This window comes from Alosa sapidissima, chromosome 15, assembly GCF_018492685.1.
Source record: "Alosa sapidissima isolate fAloSap1 chromosome 15, fAloSap1.pri, whole genome shotgun sequence".
Classification (NCBI taxonomy): Eukaryota; Metazoa; Chordata; class Actinopteri; order Clupeiformes; family Clupeidae; genus Alosa; species Alosa sapidissima.
In genome coordinates this window covers 17721367-17739957 of record NC_055971.1, presented here as the reverse complement: position 1 = coordinate 17739957, position 18591 = coordinate 17721367, and the positions used below count along the sequence as shown (strand labels likewise).

The 18591-nt window shown below is 47.8% G+C and overlaps 1 protein-coding gene across 1 annotated transcript in view; it reads right to left on the bottom strand.

The window, feature by feature from the left end:
* Positions 1–18591, bottom strand: part of LOC121683679 (T-lymphoma invasion and metastasis-inducing protein 1-like) — a 53966-nt gene that overhangs the window by 30010 nt on the left and 5365 nt on the right. The window contains 5 exon segments of the mRNA XM_042063415.1: positions 1–219; positions 1894–2292; positions 2294–2825; positions 3370–3477; positions 15286–15463. The exon segment at positions 1–219 is cut by the window's left edge and continues 313 nt beyond it. Coding sequence (XP_041919349.1) covers positions 1–219; positions 1894–2292; positions 2294–2815 — 1140 coding nt within the window. The 5' untranslated portion in view covers positions 2816–2825; positions 3370–3477; positions 15286–15463.

The window sequence follows — 18591 nt, the reverse complement described above, 5'->3', positions numbered from 1 at the left end:
GCCACTGCTCCCGCCGGCGTCCCCGCCCGTGCCGCCACCGCTGCTGGAGCTGGCGCTGTCACTCCCGGCGAAGGCGCTGCGGCCCGGCACGGAGTACATGGAGAAGGAGGCCGACATGGTCTTGCAGCGGCGAGACTGGTGGTGGAGCGGCTGCTCGGCATCGGTTGTAACCGCATCGATGCCGCTGTCGTCGTACTCGCTTCCCTCCCCAGTGACATCCTGGAAGGTGTGTGTGTGTGTGGACAGACAGAATAAACAAAACAAACACCAGTCATACACAAAACTCAAAACCCATGATTCAACTCACACTCCCAGCAACTCACCTCTAAATCCACTCGCACCTCCGACGACAACACCATCTTTAAATGAGACAGCGGTCCAGATCGGATGATAAATCTACCTAACACATGTCACAGGGCTACTCTGCCCATGTTAGGGGATAGACGTCTGAAAAAAGCCCCCTGAGAGGATAGAACCTATAGATCTAGCCTGAGGCAGGTCTGTGAGCCTCCCCGAGAGTACAAACTGAGCCGGCTGGCTCGTACAATGCCACTCTGTATGCCTGGCATGCTCCTGCTAACATGGGTAGTGAGGGGGTGTGGTGGCGGGAGATTAAGGAGGTCCCATCACACGGAGGGATCTACGGCGGCCTGGTCACATGACAGCACCAGGGCGCCCCTGGGCTCCATTCATCAGGCCCTGGCGGCACTACACTGGGAGAGGGCCCATGTTCACTCTCTCCTGCATTCTCATTCTCACACACACACACACACACACACACACACACACACACACACACACACACACACACACACACACACAGGCACACAACCATACCCTTTCACACACAGACACACAGGCACCCATGCAGGCACAAAAACATTCTCACACACACATATGCACGTGCAGACTTTCCCTCCCTCTCTCTCTCTCTCTCTCTCTCTCTCTCATACACACACAATCTCCTCTCTCTCTCCATCTCATTACCATAACAACAGAACTCCACATTTCACGCTGTGGATGACTTCAGAGCATGTAGATCCCACGGCATTAAAAACAACACACACACGTGTGCTATGAGGGAAAACTTGAAACAACACAACTAGGCCCTGTCACCAGCTTTCCTCATTCCTCCCCTTATTGACATGTCAATTACATTACATTACATTAGTGGGGTGAGGTTACACAGGTACTGTAGATCAATATTTCACCACCTTCATACTGAATGGAAAGCAACTCCGGACCTCATTATAGAGTGCGGGGGGATTTTTCTTTGTATTCAAGGTCTGTGTTCTGTTCCTCGCCCAGTCAGATCCGTGTCCTCTATGGTGATGAGAACGACTGGAGCATTCACAACACGTATGCATGGGCCGAGCAGCTCACATATTCATGCAGGGGAGAGAATGGAAAATGGGCAGTGGGTGGTATAACAGCCGGAGAATAAAAACTGAATGAATAAATGTATTAATTTGTTTTGGTTTGGGGGGCGGTGGGGGGGGGGGGTGCAGTGTGTCACTGTGGAAGGGGATCTGTTCATCAAAAATTCGGAAAAAAAATCCCTGCAGCTTTAATGTTTCCCATTTGAATAGTGGGAGGAGTTGTTTTGGAGCGATTGTTTTTGTTTGTACAAGTGAACTTCCTGATTATGCAGTGATTGTTCGGCATCAACATACTGAGAAATTCTCATGGGTATCTATAACTTACAAAAATAAGCTAAAGCTTATGTAATGGCGCACACACAAGAACATCAAACTTAACCTTCAGCTTCATCCCACAACTACATAGAACATATGGCTCTATATATGAGATATGTGAGAGGCAGGCTTAATAATCCCTAGTCATAGTAACCTTTGCATTAGCATTACTATGCTACTAAGTACACACCCTTCTAACCTGTATAGTTTGTGCCCGTCGACTAGCAGACATAGCTGCCTGGTGATTGGTCAGTCCTTCAGACAGGCAGTGTGAGCGCCGACACGGCAGGGTGTAGGCACCGTAGGCACTCCCATCGTCCTCCGCGGGAGAAAGCATCTTCTCGTCCTCGCTCTCGCCGCCGGGGGTCACAGCGGCCTTGTGCCACTTGGCAAAGCGCCTGCTCGTCTGCCGGCACCCGGGGCTCTTGGGCCCGTAGAGCTCGTCCAGTGAGTTGGCGCGGTCGACAGGGTCCAGCAGCTCCAGGCCGCGAGGGCTGGACTGGAGCCGGTCATCACAGAGAGCAAAGTCCGCCGCGTCCACGATCTCCTCCGTGCTGGTCAGGTGCGCCTGGCTGAGGTCCGACAGCGAGAGCTCCAGGACTGTCCTCTCGCCACATGTCCGCCGACTTGGAGCGGCGTTTTTTGAACGTGGCCGCACCCGACTCTCGGGGTCCGTCCCTGGTCCTCATAGCTACAAAGGTGGCTGCATCAGCGTCCCCACCTTCCCCTGGGGAGGGGCCTCCGGCCGGGCTGCTGGCCTCGCCGCCTCCGCCCCCGTACTCCGGAGGGTTGGCCAGCTCATTGTGGAAGGACACGGGCCGCAGGTTCATGGCCACGCGGTCCACCCAGATGGGGCTGCTGAAGTCGGACAGCAGGTTGGTGTCGTTGAAGGGCTCCAGGCCGTTCTCGGCCAGCGACTGCGGGATGCTGGGCGTGCTGCTGGAGCGCGTGCTGGTCTCCGAGTTGCGGTGCTCCATCTTGCCCGTGCACGCGTGATGGCGGGGGTGACGCGACTGCTTGTTGGAAATGCGCAGAGAGCGGGACATGTGCTTGCGGGACAAGTGGCCGTGTCCGCCCCTGTAGTACGCATGGTCTCCGTTTTGGCTCTCAACATTACCCATGATTCAGCATCTACACAGGCAGAGAGGAACATGGGAGAAAATCAGCCTGACACAACACACGTTCTGAGAATATCAAAAACTGAATGGCATTAAGTGGATAAAGGAGGAATCTACAGGTTGAAGGAAGGGGATACAGGTTGGCGGGACAGAATATTAATTTCTAGGCTTTTAGGGCTAATGCTTTACTGCTGGCAGAGGGCAAAATCAGCCTGTTGTAGCCTTGCCAAATAAAAAGTAAACAAACAAGTCAGCTAAGTAAGAAAACAACACAACAACACAGAGAAAATGGCACACAGGTCCCGATGGTACAGAACCAACACTGACATACACTTGAATCAACAATACACAATATCAAAGAATAGCTGTTCATCTGAAATAACACTTTTACACTTCACCAAAGACTAATCTCATGACAGAGCTTTCTCGGAGGCAGAATGCATCAGTCTGTCTGATTGTAGGCAGGAATAAATCTGTCTGATTATTCAGGATGAATATGTACATGGCAAGGGAATGGCGCATTAATATGCATCTGAGCTGTAAATTGATTTACATACAAACCAGCGGAATAGCAATGAGTTCACTGGCATGTCGAATCGAGCTGAAGATGCATCCACTGAAAAGGCATTGCACTGGGATTGAGGGGATGAATGGACTGCAAAGCTCTAGAGGAGAGAGAGAGAGAGAGAGAGAGAGAGAGAGAGAGAGAGAGAGAGAGAGAGAGAGAGAGAGAGAGAGAGAGAGAGAGAGAGAGAGAAACATGTTACTTTTGAGGAAACCCAAAACACAAGGGCAATAACTCCAAGCAGCTTCACTGAATATGTCTTGTTAAAACGCACTCGGGCACAAACTATTTCTATGCACATAATTACAATAAGGGGTCTACGCTGGGATGAATGCAAAATCAGAAATGTGTGTGTGTGTGTGTGTGTGTGCTAGTCATCCTGAGAAAGAATTAAGAACACTTTGCAGAAAGCTGAAAGATTAAAGAGCTGAGTGTGGAGCTGTGGCGAGGACCACACACATGAAGGAGCTCTGAGCTCCTTACCCAAATGAAACATGATGGTGCCAGCTTACCAAAAAACCCCTCCCGCAAGAGTCTGTGTCAGTTCGAGTGTGGTTTCAAATATGGAGATCTGTGGTTACTACTACTAAGAACACACACACACACACACACACACACACACACACACACACACACACACACACTAAAAGCAACAATGGAAACCACATGCTGCCTCTGCGACTTTCTCTTCACACTTGTAGTAAGATAGGCTCCAGTGGTTGCGCAGTAAAGATGTCAACGCTATTCATCTGATATGTGGGTTTACCCGGCGAATGTCACTCCTGTCAGCGTGTCACTAAAAGGTCAGAGAATCTTCCGGAGCGAGAAGTGGCGCTGTGTCCCGACTCCAAAGTAACGCTGCAGTAACAGTTTGGTTTAATCAGCTTTGCTGTATAAAATGCCATAATGCAGCACCCTGCCTTTATCTTAATCCTATTAAGTTGTACGCATCCATCGCCATTCTGACAGAGATAGGAGAAGAGTGTGAGAGAGAGAGAGGAAAGACAGGGGTCGAGAGAGAGAGAGAGACAGAGAGGGAGAGGTGTGAGAGAGGAAAGACAGAGAGAGAGAGAGAGAAAGAGAGAGGAAGGGGAGGGGGATGGATGACTGAGGTTAGGTTGAGAGTGAAAGAGGGATATGGAGAGAGAGAGAGAGAGAAGAAGATTCTTTCTAAAACAGCTAGAAGACTAAAGAGAAGAGAAGCACAGCGTGAGTCTGACAAGTGTGAGGTTCATTCGGTCAAGACTGAGACGCCCCCTACCCAGGGCTGCTGCTGTCACTCTGGCTCCCCAATCAGCCATCCCTGATTAGGGCTCAGAGATAAACAGTCCTTTGCTTCTGACAGGCCAAGCTGCTTCACAGCAGGGAGGAGGAATGGAGACAGAGAGAGACAGGGAGAGAGAGAGAGATAAAGAGAGAGAGAGAGAGGGAGGGAGGGACGGAGGTAGGGAGAGAGAGAAAGAGGCTTGGCCAGTGTCAGGCCATGTAGGATATCCCAAATGAACGTGAGGTAGTTTTATTTTTTCCCCTGTTTCTGTACTGCCCGATACAATAGCATGGAATCCAGATGTTTTTATCAGGGAACTATAAAGTGCTGCACGTGGGGAAGTGGAGAGAATCAAGGCCAAGGTCACATTTCTGCCTCCCACTGGCTGTCTCTGCTCTGCCTGCACTGTAAGACACTTTAAAGTAAACTAAAATGCTGAATGAGCAAAAACAAATGTAACGCTGTGAACTTCGCTACCAGAGCAATGACTAAAGTGCTAGAGGAAAAGGGCCACTTTGGTCAAGCTAGTACTCTCTGTATGCCATAGTGAGCATTTGGGTTACCTCAAGGCTCTGCAGTCTCTGCATTCTCTCAAGCTCTCCGATCACTCTCTCTCTCAAAGGGCAATGCCAACCAGAGCACAGCCCGCATTCTGATTGGTTCAGATGATGGAGTGACAATGATGCAGTGGATGTTTCATTCTGTCTCTGTCTGTTTTTCATTCTGTTCTGTCTGTTTTTTCCCTTTGTGCGGATGGTTTGTTTCTATTTTTCAGCGACAGGCCCTCGGGACCATTGTCTATCTCTGCGTGTAGCCGAGGCAGTATGAGAGAAGGAGGGAGAGAGTAGAGGGAGAGAGAGAGAGAGAGAGAGATAGGGAAGGAGAGTGGGAGCAGGGTCCTGCTCTTCTGCATATGCACTCAAGCTTGCAGTGGAGTGGGGAGTTGTTATGTAAGCTCCAGGAGCTGACCCTGTTCCCCCCCCTCTCTCTCTGTCTTCCCTCCCTGCCTTGCCTCTCTAAGGGCCAGTCATTCTACATCCCCACACCCCCCGCCCATTCCACACACACACACACACACACACACACACTCCTCAACACCATCTCCATCACTACCACTCCTTCCAGGTACTGCAGCACTAAAACTTTGCTGTTGAATCAAGTCCATTTCCCTCCAGCCACACAGGAGTGTTCTTTTCCTCTCTTCCTGTGCTTTCAGACAAAACAGGGCAAAAACAGAAACAGGGTGCGGGTAGGCCTACTCAAGAGCTCAAATACCAGTGCAGTCATTCCCCTAACGTATGTTGGAATGGCCCCCCAGTCTTTGGGGACTGAAGTGGGGCAAGCAGAGGGATGCGTGCGGAACTGTGCTGGTTTGCAGGAAACATGTCCCTGTGCACTTACTGTCCCTTGGGGCACAATGACTTTATTTATCGGTTCCCTTGTCCACTCATGTGATTGCTGGGCATTTTTTATCTGGATATGGGAAGTTCTGTCCTTCACTGGAGGAGAAAAGGGTAAAGTGTGTGTGTGTGTGTGTGTGTGTCTGTGTGTGTGTGTGTGTGTTCCCTGTTGTGGGAGTGTTGGGGGTTATATGGACCTGCAGGAACCTAAGAAAAGTGCAAATACAGAGAAATTCTCTGATGGTTCCCTAGGCAACAAGGCAAACTCTTTTGTGGGACACGGGGTGATGAACAGCAAGTAGAAGCGCAGTGGTGGGAAAAGAGTAGACACAGAAAGAGGGGGAGAGAGAGAGAGAGAGAGAGGAGGGAGCGATGGAAGCAGGAGAGAGAGTGCTGTGAGGGGTGAAAAGGTGGTGAAGATGAGGCGGGGTTCTCTGGGGGGGATGGTGGTCAGCCATTTAGAGGTTTGAGTGGAAACTGACACCCTTTTCTACAGTGATGGCGGATGACAGTCTCGGAGCAACCCGCTGTGCTGAGCAACTGGCTTTTATTTCAGAAGAGCTGTTGTGCTCACGCTGTGTTGACTGTATCAACCTCTCTTTCTCTCTCTCTCTCGCTCCCCATTATTTCTCCACCACTATCTCTTATCTATCAATAAATGAAACAAGAAAGTTCACAGAGCGAGAGGAAACATTCTGCAGCACATTTAATCGGCTTGACCTCTCTGAACTGATGCAAAGTATCAGTCTCTGCACACCATCCTAGATTATTCAAAATGGCTGAAAATCTGCAAAGTCACTCTCCCTCTCCCTTTCTCCAAATAAGAACAGTCATCCTTGAGGCATGTGAAAGAGTAGGATAATGGTCCCAATCATACTGCCTAATGCTTAGATAACAGGCTCTTTTATTAGCTAATCTTCTATCTTCTGGACCTCAGGGCCAAAGCAGAGAAAAAACATGGGCAGCAGTTTATGTGATGCTTAATGCAAGTAGGAAACTTCAGCTAATGACATAAACAAGCAGGGTAGCATTCCTGCCACCCACCACTGAAGGGGAAGAATGGGTTTATTGTGGGCTGGTGGAGACCACACTGTGGCATCAGGGTGACACTTGGCATTCAGGAGATGCCACCCGACCATTTATGCCACCCCTAAGTGGGGTCGTAAAGCACGCGGGGAGGGTGGCATCCTCCTTTGAGTTGCCTCCTAACGGGGCCTGTCACACCATGCCACCCTTGTGGATGGAAAATAAACTGCCACCTATCAATGGGCCAAATGACTGCCATACATTACGAGGAGCCCACAACAATGAGCCCATTTTATCCGGAGGCTAAACAAGCGTCTGATGAAAATAATAAATTATTTGAGAGGTGGAGCCGCGCTGAATGCGCTCGTTTGAGTGAAGCGCTTTTGTAGTGTGTTGTGGGACAGATGAGTGTTGTTTTGCAACCAGGTCTCCTCTCAAGTGTCTCGCCCTTTCTCTCCCCCCACTCTCTCTCTGTCTATCTCTCTCTCTCTCTCTCTCTCTCTCTCCCTCCCTCCCTCCTCTCTCTCTCTCTCTCTCTCTCTCTCTCTCTCTCTCTCTCTCTGTCTCTGTAACTCTGCCAGAGGCGTGTTGGAGGCTGGGACGTGGCGGCGGTGGAACACAAGCTCTCGTGGAGAACAGCTGCGGGGGAGAGAGGGAGGCAGCTGGGCTACGGTCTCAGCAAACCCATGGATCATGTGCTAAGCACCGCACCGCAGACAATCCAACAAGGGTTGCTCTTTTTGTTTGGGCACTTCACATTCACAAAACATGTTTTAGCTCTCCAACTCAGACAGATACGGGGATGTGTGTAAGTAGGACCATTTTCTGAAGGACAAACAGGATATGATGACTGTCCCCTGCGGATAGCAAAGGCGTGAGGTGGTCCTTATTATGTGGTTATGTGGCAGGGTTTTCATGCGGTTGACGCACTGGTCAACCTTGCTCATGCATATTGTGCTGAAATAAGCAGACCGCATGCCGCAAGATGAAATGTTTGCACCACTGTACTTATGTGGTTGTCCACAAAGAATTCTCTGACAAGAGGTGAGCACAGCTCTGTTATTAGGGGGGTAGTCGATGCGCTCACCACTTCTATTTGACAAATACCTGGGCCTGTTGGAACACGGAGGGGAGACGAAATTGGCCTGGGGGTACGACCTGCGCCCTCCCCACCCCTCCTTTCCCCTCAGTGCCTCTCCCCCTCCTGATCCCCAAGGACGAGGAATGTCAAGATGCGGCTACAGTTTGAGGAAAGGAAGATGAATACTTTTGCCCAACAGCCAAAACCTGACTTATGGATTTTCGATGAAAGAGCTTTACTGGCTGCACAAACCACCTGAAAAGGCATTCCAGAGTGTGTTATGGGTGTTTTGTGCATGTGTGTGAGGAGAGGAGAGACAAAAGAATCCTTTTCCAACCCTTGAGAAGACATCATATAAATAGCTACACTAAACGCCAAGCTAAATAACCATATGAGAAAAAATCTTGTTAATGTCTGAAAAGTGGCTAAACAGCCTAACATGCATTTTTCCACCTAAGTGGCTTCACATAAATGGCTGAATGATTCATTAAGGGTTATACATGATTAAAAGTGTGAAAACATAACAAGTTTTCCAGCGTAATAATTAATGATAAAAAGCGGCCTAATTATGCATGTAAAGCGGCTCATGGCTTTCAATATGTTTTCCCTATGAAGAGGGGGCACTTTTTCCATTTCTCCTGAACACTGGCACAAGCACCATTCCCAGTGGAAATAAAAGTTAACAGCCCTAGAGTAGGTATTGCTCTTCAATGCTCTCTGGTGTAAAAAAAAACCCCTTAGTTTGGTGTATTTTTACGATGGATGAAAATCCAACAGTTATGTAACGCTAGGAGCTTTTGCTCCTTTCAACAAGAATGGGATTAATTCATCCTTGGAGAGGATAATTGTGCATATCCTGTTATTTTTGCCTCCTTTCCAACCGCTTTCCTGTGTTCAAGTCATACCCATGGAGTGGGAATAAAAAGGGAGAAGAACACTGTAGTTTTCACCACTCAAAAGGTAGAGAATGGGAGAAGTGTCACCCTTGGCTCAGAAGACACACACTCCCCCCAGCTGAAGTTAGTTAACACCTTCAAGGCAGCAGGTTAGAAGTCTTGCCTCGTTTTACTGTACAAGTGCCAAGCAATACAGCAGTGTCTGATGAAAACCAAGTGTCAGTGTGTAAGTCATTAAAATGACAGACAGGCTTCTGACTGCAGATCAAGACCCAGACGAATTCCTCCCATCTCCCGTCTCCCTTTTAAAAAATCACGACGTATGACATCGCTCTGGCAGGAGAAGCCAGTTGGCAAGAACGACGTGACTACAGCCACGGTCGGTGCCGCTCGTCATGCCAATATATTTGCATGAGACAACACCGGCAGCAGCACAAGGACCCAGGTCGAGGATGACCCCCCCAGTGTGCAAATGACCCTGGGCCAGACGGGCTTGAAATTTGCCTTGTTTTTGCCTTTCTCCATCAATCACGCCATCCTTCACAGAGTGTTCCAAAGTGTCCTGGCCAGGCTACCTCCATGGTGCGGCTTTCTCTCCTCTTTCGCTTTTTTTGTACAGGAAAGGGGGATGATCTGCCTTCTAAATTTGATCCGTAACCGTAGAAACCTTGAATGAGAAACAGCTGGGGGCTTTCAGAGGCAATGAAAACGGCACAAGTCGACGATCAAGTTGCCTGTCGGAGACTGCAATATGAAAGGAGATGGACCCAGCCACTGCTGCCACCACTAGCTCTGCTGTTGCTGCAGTCACTGGAGCATCCTGGCCCCATGCAAATCCATTTGGCTCGATTTATAATTCATCTCCAGCAGCATCGGGGAAAGTAATGTGGTTTAAATACTGACAGCCTGACTGCTCGCATGCTGGGAGTTTGGCTTCTTCCTAAAGCGTATCAATTATCTCCTCCATTTTCACCATTTCAAATGGCTCCCTCTGAAGACTTTTTTAAAAAATTGTGCTGCTGACTCTTAGCATGAGTTTCAAGTTTTTTTATTCGCTGATGTTTAAAAGGGCTTTGCCATTTCTTTTTAAAAAATCACTTTACTGACCTGGAGAGGATGTGGGGGGACATAAACCAAAGCTACGGTTCATTTGAGGCTTCCCTAACAAAGCTTGATTGATGATGGGTCACCATTATCAGCTGGAGTTCTGTTTGCGAGGTGAGAATGTCTCTCCATGTAAAAGGAGCTCTCCTGTAACAACCTGTCTCACAAAGACAAAGGCACCTCAGGAGGCTTCCCATCAGGTCTCCTCCAACACCCCACCTACAAGTCAATTGGACACGCTTGTTATCAACGCCTCCCCCCACGCCTATCAAAGCGCCCCCTGTAAATAATTTAAGGCCAGCTCATTCAAGGCCCTAGAAAAAAAAAATCTACTCCACACCTTTTGACCTTGTAAACCTCCAAAATGACCTCCTCTTGCGGTTGCACCCATCCAGGCAATGTCAACGCATGGAGGAGCACGACTGAGACCTGCAGACGGGCCTCCAGTGGCCTTGCTGACCTCATCTCAGTGGTCCCAGGTGGCTGCAGAAAGTCGCTGTTTACTGAAGCAACAACCATGTGCCCAGCCATGACCTAACAACCTCATAGCCCCACAGACTCCCTCACTCCCACACATGCCAACCTGACTGCTAGGCTTGGATGCATCTGTGAAACCATGCACTAGTTGTGATGAGATTGATGGCCAGTGCCGTGTATATATAGAGAGAGCGGGTTCCAATCATCTCAATGCAATTACAAGAGCACAACATGCTAGTTTTGACTGAGCTCAGACTGGATGCCCGGTGGTGGTCTTTGAAGTACTTAAAAAGACACTAATGGGACGAGGAGGCAAGCCCAAGCACCTCCTGGGAAACAACAGGGAGAGGAAAAAGTGCTTTCATGGCCCCCATCCCTTGTGGAAGGGAAGCTTGTGGCCGTGAAGTGAAGTGAAGTAAGGAGGGGGGTTGGGGGAGAATCGGATCCAAAGAATGAGAAATGGCTCGGCGTAGTTTGGTTTGGTTGGGGGGGTGGGGTGTGTGTTGGGAAGGGGAGTAGGGAAGTTCCACACCTTGAAAGACAATACAATGGACCCCTGATAACAAAGTGGGGCTGCCAAGTCGATGCATCTGTTTTCATTTAATGCCAGGCAAGAATGTCACGCAACAAGCGACAGAACGCACTCAGATTAAAGCATGTCTGACAGGTACCCCACCCTCCCAACGGATTTGGGGACGTGTTTTTTTTTTTTTTTTTTCACTGTGCTCCACTCAGTTAAGGACATAGAGCCTTTGTGGCACAAAGAATGAGAGAAATTGTTTGATAGAAATTCTATGTACCTTACCATTGCTTTTGTTTGCTTTTTTTACAGCAGTGTATAATTAGGCTAGACAAGTAGTAGGTTGGACACATAGTCCAAACTGGCTTGACTTGCCAGAACCGTGAGTGAACTTTACCTTCATCTGTTGTATAATCCAATTACCATGCACATCTGGTAGCATTAATAACTGGATGCAGGACTTAATAGTGAGCCTGGTTAAGTCAGTGGATAGTAAGGAAATGAATATTACAGTTTAAACTACAGACTACAGGAGCAGAGACCAATAACAACAACACAGTGATCTATGCCTAGATCTCCCACCATATTACAGTCAACACTTTTCAATAAGGGGACTACACTACAAAATTAAACAAAAACAAGTCAGATTCAATTCAAACAGCTGCTGGGACGAGGGTTAGCAAAAGGGCACCAATGTCACCTTCAGCTACCATTCAACAACTGACTACCATATACCAGCCAAGCAATAACACACAAAGGTGCTACTTCACATCTGTACTGAGGAGACCACAAGACCTCCAGCGTCTGTGTTTTTGGATTATGGCAACCTCAACTCATCCACTGCCATACAGTATATATGTATACCTTACAAACCAGACTTAACACCAACGCTATACTCACTTTCACACATAAGGATCATCTAGCAACTGACATACTGGCTCCAAAACAGCAGTGAAGGGGGAAAGTTTAGCATTCATTTAGCAATAATGTGTTTCCACTTATGTGAATGCGCATGGCTTCCCAGGGTTCCGTTGCTTCCAGGTCAGTGAGTAGGAATATCAGGCCAACTCCATCTGTGTACTGCTGTGACAAATGACAGTTATTTTACGTAACCCTTTGCAGGAACTACCATAGAGATGATGCACATCTGGGTCAATTTTAAGTATACCTTTTAACAACAAAAACAAATAAATTCACCTTGGGTGGTTATGTTATGGATTCATGTCCAAATAAGGCATAATACAATAAAGTGCTAAGTTGATATTGATAATTAAAAATTCCAGTGATTATCATCTCTAACAAATAAACCCTATAATTACACCATAATTACATGGGCACCTGATATACTTTAGGTCATCCTTTTCATCTGAACAAGGTCTCAATAGAATGCATGCCTTCTAAGGAAGAAAGACTACCTCATCTCTTCTTCCTACTCGCAAATTGCTATGATTTCAAGGCCAGGAAGCTATGGGCACAAAACAAAAGTTCTAGAGTGCGTTGCCAAGTTTCCTGGCCTGACAACAACTTCTGTTTTTCTCTCTCTCTCTCTGTGTATGTGTGTGTGTGTGTGCTTTTTTTGTTTCTAGAGCATAAGCGCACTGTCTCTGTGGTAACATCTGCTGTTTTTATTACCTGCATGATGGAAGGGGGAAGCACACCGAAGAGATTAGCTAAATCAAATACCCAGATAGGATCCACCAAACCACAGAGACTACCCCTGCGCTATCTCCAGCACGCTAAGCCAAGGGAGCTCCACAACACCCCCCTGCCCGCCCCCATCCCCCGTCCCCCAAGACGGGACTGTGCAGCAAGGCGTGACTGGTCTAGGTCTCTGCACACATGACTACACAAAGCCGCGTGGAAATGCGTCTGGGCGCTCCAAGCGGCCCGGATCACATCCCTCTCGGAGCAGCACAGCCTCTGATTTCCATTGCCTCCGTCACCACCTCCACCACCACCGCCACGGCACAATGACACCCCCTGTTCTCTGTCTGATAACAGAGTCACATTGCCCTAAAGCAACACTTTTCGTCACACTGTAGATGTCAAAATACATGTGTGTGTGTGTGTGTGTGTGTGTGTGTGTGCGTGTGTGTCTGTGTCTGTGACTTGTCACATAGCATTGACATTCAAATACGAAAAAAAGGAACTGGAGTGAAATGAGAACTGACAAAGGCAACGTGTGCTAACGTGGAAGAGACAGAAGGATACAGCCTTTGCTTCTCTTCTTCCCAGTCCAAATTCCCAATGAGAACAACAACTCTGCCGTAGAGGAGCAGGCTGAAGAAGAGAGGAAGCGGTGAGTGAAAACAAACACGAGCGCATCGTGTGGTTATCCGTGCACCTCCTCGCCTTCTCATCACAGCTGGAGTGTTAACACATCACTCACAGCTGTTGACAAGCAAATATGCCAGGAATGGCCACACGGTCGTAAAAACCTCCAAGTCAGATAAGTAAGGGAGGCCAAGGGAAAAACAATGGCTCAGGCAAACACTGCGACTTGGGGAGGTGGTGGGGGGGGGGGTTCTAACAATGCAGGTTTTCACTTGTCACAATAGCTAGTCCTTAGAAGTTGCTACCACAGTAATGGAGTTTCACTATTAGCTGTGACGAGGAACAAATGAGGTGTTGTCTATACTAGGAATACAGAACGGATAGCTTAAGGTCCCAGAGAGGAAGCTAACGCGCACAGAGAGGCTGAGACAATGCCAGACGAGGCCCAGATCTATGCACAAAACACAACAAAGCACATCCTCCCAAGCAGTAACTTTCATTATCAACTGTGTTGTTATCTTACTCGTCTTTAAATTACTTATCTCACCAGTCACATTTTTGGCCCCTGAAAACTTTGTGTCTCTGATCATACAAGCTTTAAGAGTATTACCAAAAAAAGTGATTCACAAGCAAAGCTTTGTGGCTGTGATTATTCTTCTTTCTAATTAGATCAAGATTATGGAGGTGGAACCAGGGGCAGGTTGCAATTAAACAAAGTATCGTTCTGTAAAAGAAGCTATTGTGTCAGGCGAATTAAAGTGAAAATCGCGAGCCGGTTGTTTGGCAACAGACAGATTTGTTTTTTAGCTTCTGGATTTTAGAATCTCACTCCTTACTGAAAAGCACTGCGGTTCTACCCCCACCACTTGTTTAGGCACCGCTGAGGCAGGGGCCACAGGTTCTAACCTTGTGGCCTGCTAAGCCACTGACGGCCGGGACATTTCCATGACTATGGAACCACCAGATGATCAAATTCGAACGGCCCCCCAACCCCCACCAACTCCGTCTTCACAGTCCATTCACACCAACACAACCATCAGACGTGTGGAATGAATTCCACCCTGCACCACCCCCCTCCACACTTTCTAAAGTCCTTTACCCCCCCACCCCCACCCCCCACTCTTTATCCCAGCAGGACGTGCTTTAGGGATTCTCCTTGACTTTGACCATCTTGCTTATTTGCAATTCATCATTTCTCTTTCAGGTCTCCACAATGGCCCCACACTCTTTGCACATTGTCATTACAACGACACACACAAACCAAACACTTACTAACACATACACACACACATCCACACACAAACACATATGCATGCATGCACACAAACAAGCTGTGTTTGCATCGTCTGACACAATTCTAGTTCAGATGCATGTCTGTGTATCCATCATTATATATCAAGCAATCAAGACACAGCGCAACCTCTTTACTGAATCCTTGTCTTGTTGAATAAAACCTCTATTATAAACTTGATCATGACCAGAGAATAGCCATAATCTCCTCAAAAGAGTCATTGAAAGCCTCACAAACTTTCATAGACAGCAGGAAGATTAAAAGTCATGCTATAGAACACTAAATGCACATACGGATGAAGCTAAAGATCTAACACAGAGTGGGAAAATCGCAGCTGCTCTGAAAAAAACCTTTTATCTTGTCTCTTAACACCTCCTTTGAGTATGAGGGGCTATGAAGCCAAGAAGCCATTTGTTTCAAACAAGTGCTAGTGCACGCACACACAGAGGCTTTGATACAGGAAAACAGCCAACAGCCAGCAGTGGCATGAAAGAGGCAGATAAACAGATGAAAACAATGCACACAGAGAGACAGAGAGAGACAGAGAGAGAGAGTATATGTGGGAGTCTTACCTTTCAAGTGGCTCTGTGGTGCTTTCCAGGGCTGCGGGAGCTATAAGAGAAATCCAAATGTGGGTGAACGGCAGCTCTCAAGCTCCATGCTGGTGGGAGGCAGCAGTCCACAGTCCTCTCTCTCACACAACTCCTCTGCACACTGACTCCGATGAGAGAGGGAGGATGAGTTCAGGAACTGAGGGGAGAGAGGGGGTGTGCCTGTTAGGGATCTCTCTCTCTCTCTCTCTCTCTTTCTCTCTCTCTCACTGCACCCCTCCCTGCATGTCTTCTTCCTCTCTGTCTGCTTTCTCCTTCTTCAGTAGAGGGAGAGAAAAATATCTTGAAGTGAACGCCAACAGGAATGTCCGCCCCTTTGCTCTGTGCACCAAGACCTCCTCCCCATCTGCCATCTAATTGCCTCAACACTCCCCAGTTGGAAGGAACTACGCTTTTGCACAAAAATCCTCCCAGTTACCCCTCCCAGTTTGCACACCTATGAGGAAGAGCCCTGCCCCCTGACACACACACATACATACACACACACACTGCATGCAAGTTTCTAATGTCTAATACTTTCTACCAATAGAGATTAATTTAATTCAATCAAACCTATTGTACTGGTTTACATTATGTAAAATGCAATAACATGTTGAGTTCCTACGTTTTGTAATGAAATCGCTGCAAGTAAAGGGTTAAATTTCACTCTGCAGGTAGTCAACTTATGCAAAAGCAGGGAGGAAAGCCACTCAAACAGGGCAGCAGTGTGTTTTTAAAAGCAGAATTTAGCGGCACTGCCTATTTGCAGCTTCCTGCGAAAAGCTCTAAAATAGGAACTGTGAATGGAGATGAGGCTGAAGCATTGTTGTCATAGCACCAGTGATGTCGGCGGAGACCTACGTCAATGATGACAGCCCTGGCCAGATTCATTTTGAGACGCGCAAAAAAAGCGAGTGAGAGAGGGAGAGAAAACAGAGAGGGAGAAAGGACACGAGACAGAGGGGCGTGCACCGAGTCTTCTTGCCTTGATTCCGTCGCTACGATCATGTGTTCCGCACAGGCAGCTTCGCATACCAATGCTAAAAAAAACGCCCCGAGGGAAGAATGGGATTGGACTCTCCCTGATAACCAAGCAGCCTGCGCTATGTCTGAGACGGAGACCGGTGGAAAAGAGCGCGTTCCACTCTCCGCGTCTAGACTTTATGATTAAGGCAGCCCAAAATAAGACCATCGGTATGGCGGTTGCACTGGCTGCATCCCCGACAGCCTGCATCACTTGCCAAGGTTGTGACTCCAAAACGCTGTTGATTCAGTGGCTGATTTTCGCATGACGATAAAGGGTTTTGCGAGACTGCACAGGAGAGAGGAAGGACTAAAAGTTTATCGAGTTACTGTACTAGTACTGTCTGGTGATGGTAAATGCATTAGGCAACAGTTTTATTCAATTATTATTGGGGCGCAAGCCGACCCTTATGCTTCCGTTCACAGCCCTCGAGCATGTTTGTGAATCTTTGTTTTGAGTGGAAGTGGAAGGAAATTGCATTCTAAACAGAACAGCATGTTATAAATCCAGTAAGTGGCAATGACGACTGTGTGTCTCTCCAAACCCGCAAATATTTCTGTAAGGAGACTCTAATGGGCTGCATTATATCAATTATCGTCACTTGCTTGATTTATTTGAGAGTATCAAACCACTCATCTCACTGGAGGACACAATAGTACAGCATTGGTGTTAACCAGTCTGGTGAACAATTTTACAGCATACACCCAGCAGATTAGCCTACTCCAAGCCTCCACTAACCTTTCCAAAGTTTCAGTCATCAGAGAGAACATCTCAGTAGGCCATCTTTACCCCCCACTAATCTCAATAGCAAACCCCACTCAACCCAGTGCCCTCAGTTCTACAGCTGTTCCACCACAGTTCAATAACCCGGTGTTATTGTAACATTACCCACCATCACTGACAGTGAGGTCAGAGTAAGGACAGAGGGTAAACAGCACCAGTCATGGAATGCAGGCTCTGAATGTTACACACCAAAGAACGGCTTCCCATGTGTCTCTGCGCTCCAAAATGACCAACTCCCTCTTGTTTGCTCTGGTCTTAAGGAAATCTCCTCTGCGCAAAATGCAATAAAGCCATCACCAGCTGAGCAAAGAGAATGCATTATCAATCTAATGCAGTGCCAGCTGGGAAAGCCAGTGTTCGTATTAGTCAGCACTCTTCTGTGGCCTGTTATTAAATTCAACATTCAGCCTGGCCTATGTGGCCCTCGAGTACCTCTCACTGGGGTGGTGGTAGGCTTTTCTGATGGAAAAGCCAGAATCGGCACCTGACCAAGGTTTCAGTGGCGTATACAGCCAACCAGCTGTATTGGGATACAGTGGATAAACATTGTCTTATCACCCTACATACTGTATCTGTTAAACCCTGTAGCATGTTTACAGAAATCCCCAAGCCCAAACAATGTGAGTATCCCACTTCCTCTTAGCTTTCCCATAATATGGAAAAGTGTGGTGGGGTTGGTTGGGGTAGGTGGGTGGGGATGGGTGTTTCATATGTCAATGTCACAGAGGTTAAACTGTTGGGCGATTTACAGTGTCTTCTCTCCTCTCTCCAAATGCCATGTCCGTCTCCATTTACATGATGATTTGAAACTGCTGCTGCCACTTCCCCGTCCCCACCCCTTCTTTGACAAACAAGCCTAATTACCCAGAGATGCTTTTGTGCAAGCTTGAAGTGCCCCCCCACACACACACACACCTCCACCCACTGCAATTTGACCTGATATCGCTGCTCCATCTGTATGCACAATACCGTGCATGAGCATACGGCAAACACAGCGAGATCTCCTCTCCATATCGCCGCACAAAAGAACGGGGGAAATAGGTGGCTCCAGTTCTCTCTCCTTTTGTGCGCTATAGACGGCAAGTGGAGAAAAACATGCAGGCATGGCGTGGAGAGATGAAAGCCACAGTCGTGGCCAGAGATCATTAGTCTGGAGCATCGGAGGTCTCTCTCTCTCTCCCTCTCCGCATCGTGGGCCTCTCCAAAGTCTACATCAAACAACCTGTGTAGCTGGTGTGCGCAGGCGCTCAGAATGTCCACATAAAAGAGGAAGGAGGGTATCTTGATAGTTGTAAGGTTGTGGTGTGTGTGTCTTTGTTGTAGCACTGCCGGTGGAATCTGAAAGATTCTGAAACCTTCACTAGTAGATGATTCTCATCTATATATATGATAATAACACTTGATATCGGCAATATTATTGTGGCGGCTGAGATTTCTTGTGAATCTCACCCTTTTGTGATCAACTATTTATTAGGCGATGA